This window comes from Oncorhynchus masou, chromosome 24 (genome assembly GCF_036934945.1).
Source record: "Oncorhynchus masou masou isolate Uvic2021 chromosome 24, UVic_Omas_1.1, whole genome shotgun sequence".
Classification (NCBI taxonomy): Eukaryota; Metazoa; Chordata; class Actinopteri; order Salmoniformes; family Salmonidae; genus Oncorhynchus; species Oncorhynchus masou.
Genome location: NC_088235.1, coordinates 97629453 through 97641774, shown reverse-complemented (window position 1 = coordinate 97641774; position 12322 = coordinate 97629453). Strand labels below are relative to the sequence as shown.

General features: G+C 47.3%; 1 protein-coding gene across 1 annotated transcript in view; it reads right to left on the bottom strand.

Moving 5' to 3' along the window:
• Window positions 1-5246: 5246 nt before the first annotated feature.
• Window positions 5247-12322, bottom strand: part of arhgap39 (Rho GTPase activating protein 39) — a 57981-nt gene continuing 50905 nt past the window's right edge. The window contains exons 14-15 of the mRNA XM_064932983.1: window positions 10603-10772; window positions 5247-10463 (exon numbers count right to left, since the gene is read on the bottom strand). Of these exons, the coding sequence (XP_064789055.1) occupies window positions 10269-10463; window positions 10603-10772 (365 nt within the window). The 3' untranslated portion in view covers window positions 5247-10268. The remainder of the gene's footprint in view (window positions 10464-10602; window positions 10773-12322) is intronic.

Sequence of the window (12322 nt, the reverse complement as noted above, 5' to 3'; positions counted from 1 at the left end):
CTTATTTTTATAGGTATATCACATTGAATCAAATAGCAAAGTGTTTCTATGGACAATGTTTTGACTTCTGTGGTGAAACATGTCTATGTCCTGATCTCTGTTCTATTATATATATTTTTTTTTTTACTGTATGTGCATAATGTTTTGTGTTTTTGTATAATGTTTCCATTGCTAGAAGTTCACCTACAGTGCATTCGGAAATTGTTCAGACCCCTTGACTTTTTCCACACTTTGTGGATGATCAATGTAAACAATATGCACCTGAGCTCAATTTCGAGTCTCACAGCAAATGGTCTGAAAACTTATGTAAATAAGGTATTTCAGTTTTTTATTTTTAATAAATTTGCATACACACACACACACAGAAAAAAAAACTGTTTTTTCATTGTCATTATGGGGTATTATGTGTAGATTGATGAGGATTTTTTTGTTGTTGCAATTTTAGAATGAGGCTGTAAAGTACGGAAAAAAAAGTAAAGGGGTCTGAATACTTTCCGAATGCACTGCATGTCTAGATGCTTTAGGGACTGGATGAAAATGAGGTATTAACTACATCTGGTGCAACACATGTTTTCTCAGTGCTCTGAGATTTGTTTTTGATGTACATTGTCCCAGCCAAATAAACGTAACAAATAAATAAAAATGACAAAAGAACTGTCCAGATTACCAAATTACAAGTGGATATTTACCACAATTACCACCTTGGCCACCAGTCTCATAATCCTCTATGATCCAGACCAGTCTGCACTAGAGGACTTTACTCAGAATTAGGGTGGCAATATTCGGTTAAAGCCCCCATGCAGGCTTTAGTCTTTATAAAAGAAAATCATCACTGTATGTCTATTAAATCAGTATGTGTTTATTTAATGAAAATAACTCCAACATATATTTGTTATCATTCATTTCCATGAGCTTCCTTTGGCCCTTGAAATGCTGATTGTGTGGGAGTCAGGGAACAAATCCGATTTTTTAAAGCTGCACTGTCCCTTTAACTTTCCCCGAAATTCTCAGATTTTCCAGAAATGCAGGTAGCAACATTCCCTGAATCAGATGGCAACAAGCAGGACATCCAGAATCCCCCAACCAGGATTTCAGAAAAACATAAGAAAGTTCCCAGAATTTTGCAACCCTAGACAAAATTATGCATGGTGCATTGGTATATTGACATGGGAGACAACAATGCAAATCATGGACTGTCACTGTGTTAGTCAATAAAAGTGTCACACAAACCAGGGATATTTCACGTTTGAATAGTTTATTAAACAATGTCCATTTTACTTCCCAAGTCTTCTCTCCAACAGAGTGATTGACATACAGTTGACGTTAAAATAGAAAATAAAACGTTGAGGAGCAGGGAGGAGGAAGAAGACGAGGTGAGGAGTACAGAGTACATAGCAGCTGACTCCCACCTTACTTATGCTCAATAGCAGTCATTTTAATGACATTAATAATTATAACAGTATGGACACTGACTATAAGAAGAACATGTGTAGCAACAAATAAAAATGAGAACCAACAGTAATCATTAAAAAACAAAGATATTTAAGAGATTTCAAATCTTATCTCTTATAAGTGGATTTTTTTAAAAGCTAAATATTGTAAATCCTTTCTGTAAGTATTTGATGAAGATTTTTTCATGTTTTGTTTTTTTAGTAACTTTATGTTTTTAAAAGAGTAGTGACCCAAAGTTCTGCATGCTGATTCGATCAATTTGCTGGGTCAATGCATGACATCACTGCATTCTATTCTATCTACTGTTCACACACACACACACACACACACACACACACACACACACACACACACACACACACACACACACACACACACACACACACACACACACACACACACACACACACACACACACACACACACACACACACACACACACACACACACACACACACGACTAGTTACACTATCATCCTGTCTATGATATCTTATATTTCTATAGCATCTTTGCTTGGGAAACAACTCCCCAGGGCTAAATGTATCAGCGGCCAGAAGTGTTGCAGTTGTCTTGGTAAAGAAACATTTGGTGTACCTCCCAAATGGCACCCTGCTCCCTATATAATGTGCTACTTTTGACCAGAGCCCACCAGGTTTATGTCAAAAGTAGTGCAATATATAAGGAATATGGTGCCATTTGGGACGCTTAATTGATCATAGGAAGAGCTGAAGATGGCACACATTTCTGTTGTTTAAATGTTCTTTAGAGAAACACTAAGAAGGCCAACTCAGAGATGAAGAGACCTCTATCAAAAAACTTGACCATCATTGTCTGGCTCACACCCAGAACATAATGATACAAACAAAAACCAACAACACCCTGTTGATACAATTATTTCCACAGCTGTTTCCATAGTTACGTACTGTACGTGTGATGCTTTATTTACTTGTGTTGTTATGGCAATTTTGTTGTATTTTCCACGTTGGTCTGTACAGTGGTCCAATGTACACGTTGGTCATGTTCTGTGTAGTGTGTGTGTGTGTGTGTGTGTGTGTGTGTGAGAGAGTGTGTATCAGGATGCAGTGGGATAGGGTGACAGAGAAAACATAACTCTCTCTCTCTCCTTCACTGATCCACTTTATCTCTTTAGATTGAGATTTTTTTTATTGTCACATACACCCAGTTTAACAAAGAAAAGATAATTCTACCACAAATACACTCACGCAATATTTGAGTGTGTGATAGCGCCAAATACACACAAACACACAATATGTGATTGTGTGAAAGCTTCAAGTACACACACACACAATACCTGAGTGTATGAGTGATTCAAATACACACACACGCAATATGTGATTGTGTGAAAGCTTCAAGTACACACACACACACAAACACACACACACACACACACACACAATGTGTTAGTGTATGAGGGCTTCAAATACACACACACACAATATGTTAGTGTATGAGGGCTTCAAATACACACACATGCACAATATGTTAGTGTATGAGAGATTCCGTGAATGCAAGAGCATGAGAGTCCTTCTGCCATAATAATAATTAGGCTAAGGAGGGTGTGTGTGTGTGTGTGTGTGTGCATGGTGGTCTCAAGGGATGGGAGGTTCACAAGCATCCATTCCTATAAACCTGTCACCAAAAAATGTAACACAAATGAACAGAACTAAAAAACACAGCAGGACTTAACTCTCAGACACACAGAGATACCTACTGTACATATCAGGGTCACATATCAACATGTATGTGCATATGAACATGTGATGTATATGCCCTGTTATATTGAAAACACACACACAAGCACATACATGCCTGCACGTACACACACATTCATTCAAAGAAACATAAAGACAATGTGCATCCTATTCCCTATATAGTGCACTATTTTTGACAAAAATAAGTGTATGATAAAGGAATAGGGTGCCATTTGGGAGACAGACACAGACATTTTGAACCCTAAAGTATACTGTCTATGAAGAAGGCATTAAGGAAATATTGCTGAAATAAATTAAATTATATAAACAGTGGGTTAAAAAACATTAAAACTCTGTTAAATACAATAAATCATCAATTAATAAAACTAAAAACATATCTTTAAAAATAATAATCCATACCAAGTCACATCTGCTAATAGAAAACATACTTTTGTACGGGTCCAAAAGACAGACAGTACTCTGACAACCTGTAGATGGAGACAGACAGGTACATTTGTAAACAACAGACAGAGTAAAATACATACAGACAGAAAAACAGACAGAGGTGGACAGATCTCAATTTAGACATTCAGAAATCATGTCAGTATGAGGGAATGGAGGTGTATGTAGTCTTGAGGATGTGTAGGGGGTAGGTGAAGAGAAATGAAGAGGGGTGAAGAGGAATGAAGAGGGGTGAAGAGGAATGAAGAGGGGTGAAGAGGAATGAAGAGGGGTGAAGAGGAATGAAGAGGGGTGAAGAGGAATGAAGAGGGGTGGAGGGGAATGAACAGGGGTGAAGTGGAATGAAGAGGGGTGAAGAGGAATGAAGAAGGGTGGAGGGGAATGAAGAGGGGTGAAGAGGAATGAAGAGTGGTGAAAAGGAATGAAGAGGGGTGAAGAGGAATGAAGAGGGGTGAAGATTAATGAACGGGGGTGAAGCGCAATGAACGAGGGGTGAAGAGGAATGAAGAGGGGTGAAAAGGAATGAAGTGGGGTGAAGAGGAATGAAGAGGGGTGAAGAGGAATGAAGAGTGGTGAAAAGGAATGAAGAGGGGTGAAGATGAATGAAGAGGGGTGAAGAGGAATGAAGAGTGGTGAAAAGGAATGAAGAGGGGTGAAGAGGAATGAAGAGGGGAGAAGATTAATGGGGGTGAAGGAATGAACGAGGGGTGAAGAGGAATGAAGAGGGGTGAAAAGGAATGAAGTGGGGTGAAAAGGAATAAAGAGGGGTGAAGACGAATGAAGAGGGGTGAAGAGGAATGAAGTGGGGTGAAGAGGAATGAAGAGGGGTGAAGAGGGTTGAAGAAGGTTGAAGAGGGGTGAAGAGGGATGAAGAGGAGGGAAGAGGGATGAGGAGGGGTGAAGAGGGTTGAAGAGGGCTGAAGAGGAATGAAGAGGGGTGAAGAGGAATGAAGAGGGGTGAAAAGGAATGAAGTGGGGTGAAGAGGAATGAAGAGGGGTGAAGACGAATGAAGAGGGTGAAGAGGAATGAAGTGGGGTGAAGAGGAATGAAGAGGGGTGAAGAGGGATGAAGAGGGGTGAAGAGGGATGAAGAGGGGTGAAGAGGAATGAAGAGGGGTGAAGAGGAATGAAGAGGGGTGAAGAGGAATGAAGAGGGGTGAAGAGGGATGAAGAGGGGTGAAGAGGAATGAAGAGGGGTGAAGAGGAATGAAGTGGGGTGAAGAGGAATGAAGAGGGGTGAAGAGGGCTGAAGAGGAATGAAGAGGGGTGAAGAGGGGTGAGGAGGGGTGAAGAGGGTTGAAGAGGGCTGAAGAGGAATGAAGAGGGGTGAAGAGGGCTGAAGAGGAATGAAGAGGGGTGAAGAGGGCTGAAGAGGAATGAAGAGGGGTGAAGAGGGGTGAGGAGGGGTGAAGAGGGTTGAAGAGGGCTGAAGAGGAATGAAGAGGGGTGAAGAGGGGTGAAGAGGAATGAAGAGGGGTGAAGAGGGTTGAAGAGGAATGAAGAGGGGTGAAGAGGAATGAAGAGGGGTGAAGAGGGCTGAAGAGGAATGAAGAGGGGTGAAGAGGGGTGAGGAGGGGTGAAGAGGGTTGAAGAGGGCTGAAGAGGAATGAAGAGGGGTGAAGAGGGGTGAAGAGGAATGAAGAGGGGTGAAGAGGGGTGAAGAGGAATGAGGAGGGGTGAAGAGGGTTGAAGAAGGTTGAAGAGGGGTGAAGAGGGATGAAGAGGGGGAAGAGGGATGAGGAGGGGTGAAGAGGGTTGAAGAGGGGTGAAGAGGAATGAAGAGGGGTGAAGAGGGCTGAAGAGGAATGAAGAGGGGTGAAAAGGGGTGAGGAAGGCTGAAGAGGGGTGAAAAGGGGTGAGTGAGGAGAGGTGAGGGGAGGGTGAGGTTTTGTGGTTGTCTGGGGGGTCAGAGGGGTGAAGGGGGCAGAAGTGGCTATGGCCAAGGGATGGGTGGTAGGGGGTGCAGGGGGTAAATCAGTATTTCTAAAGTCTCACAGGAAGTCCTGTGGAACAGTGTCTGACATCCCTTCCTGTTGCGACAGACACAGTTGATTGGCAGTGCTGCGGTAAGCCCCTCTAAAACCTGTCCTGGATCAACCACCGCCATCCAAAATAACAAAATAACTTTATCGACATCAGTTGGTTTGTGACAACAGTGCAGACAGATAAACGGGCTTCACATGGCAGTGTGAATGTTGCTCTAGGCTTGGAGCTGATAGGTGGACTGACTCCCTCATTTGAGAACTCACAGGGAATCAGGAAGGGGGAAGCAGACGTGATTGGTTTGTATTGGGAGAGAGGCTGGGACTGGGGAGTGGACAGCACCAAAACATGTCGGACAGTGATAGCCATTGGGTGGGTAGGGAGTCAAACAGCTGTGTGTGTGTGTGTGTGTGTGTGTGTGCGTGCGACATTGTGTGTATTTATGACAATAGTAGGCTGAGTATATCTCAATAATGATATAGGTTGAACACATCGATCTTGTACTGTGTTGGTCAGCCATTTGTCACTCTAAGCACTGTCATTGTGTAAATGGATGTGTACTATAGAAGTGAGAGTATGTGTGTGTGTGTCAGTAAATGTACATGTGAGAGTATGTCTAGGTGAGTGTGTGTGTAACCCTGTACAATGTCTGTGCGATGCAAGTCCTTGTGTGTAGAGTGGCGGTAGAGGGGTCAGGCTCAGACTGGGATGAGACTCCAACTACTGACCCCAAACCAGGATGACCCCTATCTCCCAGGCGAAGTTGGGAGGTTATAGCTGGGAGTAGTGGGCAGTAGTTGAAGTTGGGAGGTTATAGCTGGATTTAGTGGGCAGTAGTTGAAGTTGGGAGGTTATAGCTGGGTTTAGCGGGCAGGAGTTGAAGTTGGGAGGTTATAGCTGGGTTTAGTGGGCATTAGTTGAAGTTGGGAGGTTATAGCTGGATTTAGCGGGCAGTAGTTGAAGTTGGGAGGTTATAGTGGGGTTTAGCGGGCAGTAGTTGAAGTTGGGAGGTTATAGTGGGGTTTAGCGGGCAGTAGTTGAAGTTGGGAGGTTATAGCTGGGTTTAGCGGGCAGTAGTTGAAGTTGGGAGGTTATAGCTGGGTTTAGTGGGGAGTAGTTGAAGTTGGGAGGTTACAGTGGGGTTTAGCGGGCAGTAGTTGGAGTTGGGAGGTCATAGCTGGGTTTAGTGGGCAGTAGTTGAAGTTGGGAGGTTACAGCTGGGATTAATTTTCAGAAGTTGAAGTTGGGAGGTTATAGCTGGGTTTAGTGGGCAGTAGGTTAAGTTGGGAGGTTATAGCTGGGTTTAGCGGGCAATAGTTGAAGTTGGGAGGTTATAGCTGGGTTTAGTGGGCAGTAGTTGAAGTTGGGAAGTTACAGCTGGGATTCATTTTCAGTAGTTGAAGTTGGGAGGTTATAGCTGGGTTTAGTGGGCAGTAGTTGAAGTTGGGAGGTTACAGTGGGGTTTAGTGGGCAGTAGTTGAATTTGGGAGGTTATAGCTGGGTTTAGTGGGCAGTAGTTGAAGTTGGGAGGTTATAGCTGGGTTTAGTGGGCAGTAGTTGAAGTTGGGAGGTTATAGCTGGGTTTAGCGGGCAATAGTTGAATTTGGGAGGATATAGCTGGGTTTAGTGGGTAATAGTTGAAGTTGGGAGGTTATAGCTGGGTTTAGTGGGCAGTAGTTGAAGTTGGGAGGTTATAACTGGGTTTAGCGGGCAGTAGTTGACGTTGGGAGGTTATAGCTGGGTTTAGCAGGCTGTAGTTGAAGTTGGGAGGTTACAGTGGGGTTTAGTGGGTAGTTGAAGTTGGGAGGTTATAGCTGGGTTTAACGGGCAGAAGTTGAAGTTGGGAGGTTATAGCTGGGTTTAGCGGGCAGTAGTTGAAGTTGGGAGGTTATAGCTGGGTTTAGTGGGCAGTAGTGGAAGTTGGGAGGTTACAGCTGGGTTTAGTGCGTTGTAGTTGAAGTTGGGAGATTATAGCTGGGTTTAGCGGGCAGTAGTTGAAGTTGGGAGGTTATAGCTGGGTTTAGTGGGCAGTAGTTGATGTTGGGAGGTTATCGCTGGGTTTAGCGGGCATTAGTTGAAGTTGGGAGGTTATAGCTGGGTTTAGTGGGCAGTAGTTGAAGTTGGGAGGTTATAGCTGGATTTAACGGGCAGTAGTTGAAGTTGGGAGGTTATAGCTGGGTTTAGCGGGCAGTAGTTGAAGTTGGGAGGTTATAGCTGGGTTTAGCGGGCAGTAGTTGAAGTTGGGAGGTTATAGCTGGGTTTAGCGGGCAGTAGTTGAAGTTGGGAGGTTATAGCTGGGTTTAGTGGGCAGTAGTTGAAGTTGGGAGGTTATAGCTGGGTTTAGCGGGCAATAGTTGAATTTGGGAGGTTATAGCTGGGTTTAGTGGGTAATAGTTTAAGTTGGAAGGTTATAGCTGGGTTTAGTGGGCAGTAGTTGAAGTTGGGAGGTTATAACTGGGTTTAGCGGGCAGTAGTTGAAGTTGGGAGGTTATAGCTGGGTTTAGCAGGCTGTAGTTGAAGTTGAGAGGTTACAGTGGAGTTTAGTGGGTAGTTGAAGTTGGGAGGTTACAGCTGGGTTTAGTGGGCAGTAGTTGAAGTTGGGAGGTTACAGTGGGGTTTAGTGGGCAGTAGTTGAAGTTGGGAGGTTATAGCTGGGTTTAGTGGGCAGTAGTTGAAGTTGGGAGGTTATAGCTGGGTTTAGCAGGCTGTAGTTGAAGTTGGGAGGTTACAGTGGGGTTTAGTGGGTAGTTGAAGTTGGGAGGTTACAGCTGGGTTTAGTGGGTAGAAGTTGAAGGTGGGAGGTTATAGCTGGGTTTAGTGGGCAGTAGTTGATGTTGGGAGGTTATATCTGGGTTTAATGGGCAATAGTTGAAGTTGGGAGGTTATAACTGGGTTTAGCGGGCAATAGTTGAAGTTGGGAGGTTATAACTGGGTTTAGCGGGCAATAGTTGAAGTCGGGAGGTTACAGTGGGGTTTTGTGGGCAGTAGTTGAAGTTGGGAAATTACAGCTGGGTTTAGTGGGCAGTAGTTGAAGTTGGGAGGTTATAGCTGGGTTTAGTGCGCAGTAGTTGAAGTTGGGAGGTTATAGCTGGGTTTAGCAGGCTGTGGTTGAAGTTGGGAGGTTACAGTGGGGTTTAGTGGGTAGTTGAAGTTGGGAGGTTACAGCTGGGTTTAGTGGGTAGAAGTCGAAGTTGGGAGGTTATATCTGGGTTTAGTGGGCAGTAGTTGACGTTGGGAGGTTATAGCTGGGTTTAGTGGGCAATAGTTGAAGTTGGGAGGTTATAGCTGGGTTTAGTGGGCAGTAGTGGAAGTTGGGAGGTTACAGCTGGGTTTAGTGCGTAGTAGTTGAAGTTGGGAGATTATAGCTGGGTTTAGTGGGCAGTAGTTGACGTTGGGAGGTTATATCTGGGTTTAGCGGGCAGTAGTTGAAGTTGGGAGGTTATAGCTGGGTTTAGTGGGCAGTAGTTGAAGTTGGGAGGTTATAGCTGGGTTTAGCGGGCATTAGTTGAAGTTGGAGGTTATAGCTGGGTTTAGTGGGTAGTAGTTGAAGTTGGGAGGTTATAGCTGGATTTAGCGGGCAGTAGTTGAAGTTGGGAGGTTATAGCTGGGTTTAGCGGGCAGTAGTTGAAGTTGGGAGGTTATAGCTGGGTTTAGCGGGCAGTAGTTGAAGTTGGGAGGTTATAGCTGGGTTTAGTGGGCAGTAGTTGAAGTTGGAAGGTTATAGCTGGGTTTAGTGGGCAGTAGTTGAAGTTGGGAGGTTATAGCTGGGTTTAGCGGGTAGTAGTCGAAGTTGGGAGGTTATAGCTGGGTTTAGCGGGCAGTAGTTGAAGTTGGGAGGTTATAGCTGGGTTTAGTGGGCAGTAGTTGAAGTTGGAAGGTTATAGCTGGGTTTAGTGGGCATTAGTTGAAGTTGGGAGGTTATAGCTGGGTTTAGCGGGTAGTAGTCGAAGTTGGGAGGTTATAGCTGGGTTTAGTGGGCAGTAATTGACGTTGGGAGGTTATATCTGGGTTTAGCGGGCAGTAGTTGAAGTTGGGAGGTTACAGCTGGGTTTAGTGGGCAATAGTTGAAGTTGTGGGGTTACAGCTGGGTTTAATGGGCAGTAGTTGGAGTTGGGGGATGTCCCAACTAGTTGGTCGGGGTACAGTTATTGTTGGGGGGCTATAGCAGGGTCTGGGGGCCGGTGGGGCCTTGGGAGGTTTAAGGGTACAGTCGAAGTTGGGGGGCATCCTGTGTGGTTGTTTCTGGTTGAGAAGTTAAAAGTGGGGGGCTATAGCAGGGAAGGGGATTGGGGTCCGATGATGTTGGTCTGGGGTACAGGAGCAGGGTTTGGGGGCTATAACAGGGAGGGGAAGGAGGTGGTCCCGTATCATTGCCCTGGGGGGTACAGGAGCAGGGTTTGGGGGGGCTATAGCAGGGAGGTGGGGGTCCTGTATCGTTGGCCTGGGGTACAGGAGTTGGGTTTGGGGGGGCTATAGCAGGGAGGTTGGGGTCCTATATCGTTGGCCTGGGTTGCAGAGGCAGGGTTTGGGGGGCTATAGCAGGGAGGTTGGGGTCCTGTGTCATTGGCTGGGGTACAGGAGCAGGGTTTGGGGGGCTATAGCAGGGCAATGGGGGTCCTGTGTCGTTGGCCTGGGGTGATGGAGCAGGGTTTGGGGGGCTATAGCAATCTGTCCATGAAGCTAGTGTCGAGGCGCTGGATGAGCACGCGGATGAAGGACATCTCTTTGCGTGTGTTCTCAAAGATGATGCGTGGGTCGTCTGACTGGCAACGCAGGCAGTTAGGGGCCATCACCATGGCCAGGTTGTTCACATCCATCTTAGTGATCACCACGTTGGCAGGCTGGCCAAACACCTGAAGGGAGAGAGAGAGATGATGATGGGTGTGTTTGATTGTGTGTGTGTTTGCTACCTATAGGAAGTGGGTGATGTTGAAGTTGATAGTGTGTATTTGGAACAGAAGATGAGTTTGGAGCAGATGATGTGTGTGTTACCTGTAGAAAGCGTATGAGGTAGCAGAGCACCAGTTTGTTGATGTGAGGAAGACCCATCACTACGTTGACTGCAGCCTCAGGGTCATCATAGTGAGTGATACACTCCTCATAGAACTCATGAGGAATCAACGGCTCCTCCAACTCCCTGTACCACAACTTCAACAGAGAGGCTGGTTGGGTTGTCGGGGGTAGGGTGGGAATAAGGGGAGCAGAGAGGGGGGAGAGAGAAGGGGAAAAGGGGTAGAATTGGAAAAGGGAGACGTGAGAAATAGTTATTTTTGGGCTCTCGCTATCTGTATGTACAGTGTAAGTCAATTTTTTTACAAATTCATTGACAGTCCAATCAAGAGACAGAAACAGTTGACTGGTCAGACACACAGCCCCCCTCTACGCAATGACACTAATGCTTTAATCACACACAGAACAGACCAGAAGAACACCATCGCACTTCTCTATGTGTGAGTGTGTGCTCATCCATGTCTGTGTTGGTAATAGAGTTGTGACTGATGATGACCTCTGCTAACCTCCACACAGGATTGCTCCTTCTTTTCTGCTATGAAATCTATTTTATTGTTATTTATAAAAATTGCAGTAGTTTAGCAGCGGGCCCATTCAGTGTGTCAGTGTGGTGGGGGGAATGTGTGTGTGTGTGCTGGGGGTGGGTCATCCAATCATGTTGACCTGCTGCTGCAGCTCCTAACATGCTTTGGTGTTGGAGCTATTAATATTCAGAGAGAATTAGAGCACCGCAGAGGGCCTGGGGCTAGGGGGGCCTGGGGCTAGGGGAGTGTGGGAGAGGGGGAGGGCCTGGGGCTAGGGGGGGAGGAAGGGGGGCTGGGGCTAGGGGGGGCTAGGGGGAGGGTGGGAGAGAGGGTGGGAAGGGGGAGGGCCTGGGGCTAGGGGAGGGTGGGAGAGAAGGGGGAGGGCCTGGGGCTAGGGGAGGGTGGGAGAGAAGGGGGAGGGCCTGGGGCTAGGGGAGGGTGGGAGAGAAGGGGGAGGGCCTGGGGCTAGGGGAGGGTGGGAGAGAAGGGGGAGGGCCTGGGGCTAGGGGAGGGTGGGAGAGAAGGGGGAGGGCCTGGGGCTAGGGGAGGGTGGGAGAGAAGGGGGAGGGCCTGGGAGAGAAGGGGGGGGGGGCTAGGGGAGGGTGGGAGAGAAGGGGGAGGGCCTGGGGCTAGGGGAGGGTGGGAGAGAAGGGGGAGGGCCTGGGGCTAGGGGAGGGTGGGGAGAGGGGGAGGGCCTGGGGCTAGGGGAGGGTGGGAGAGGGAGGGCCTGGGGCTAGGGGAGGGTGGGAGAGAAGGGGGAGGGCTAGGGGGAGGGTGGGAGAGAAGGGGGGGAGGGGGGAGGGTGGGAGAGAAGGGGGAGGGCCTGGGGCTAGGGGAGGGTGGGAGAGAAGGGGGAGGGCCTGGGGCTAGGGAGGGTGGGAGAGAAGGGGGAGGGCCTGGGGGGAGGGTGGGAGAGAAGGGGGAGGGCCTGGGGCTAGGGGAGGGTGGGAGAGAAGGGGGAGGGCCTGGGGCTAGGGGAGGGTGGGAGGGGAGGGTGGGAAGGGGGAGGGCCTGGGGCTAGGGGAGGGTGGGAGAGAAGGGGGAGGGCCTGGGGCTAGGGGAGGGTGGGAGAGAAGGGGGAGGGCCTGGGACTAGGGGAGGGTGCATAGCCATTACTATGTACCCGTACTCCCCATTTAAAGTGCCACCAGCCATCACTGGTGTACAGTGTGTGTATC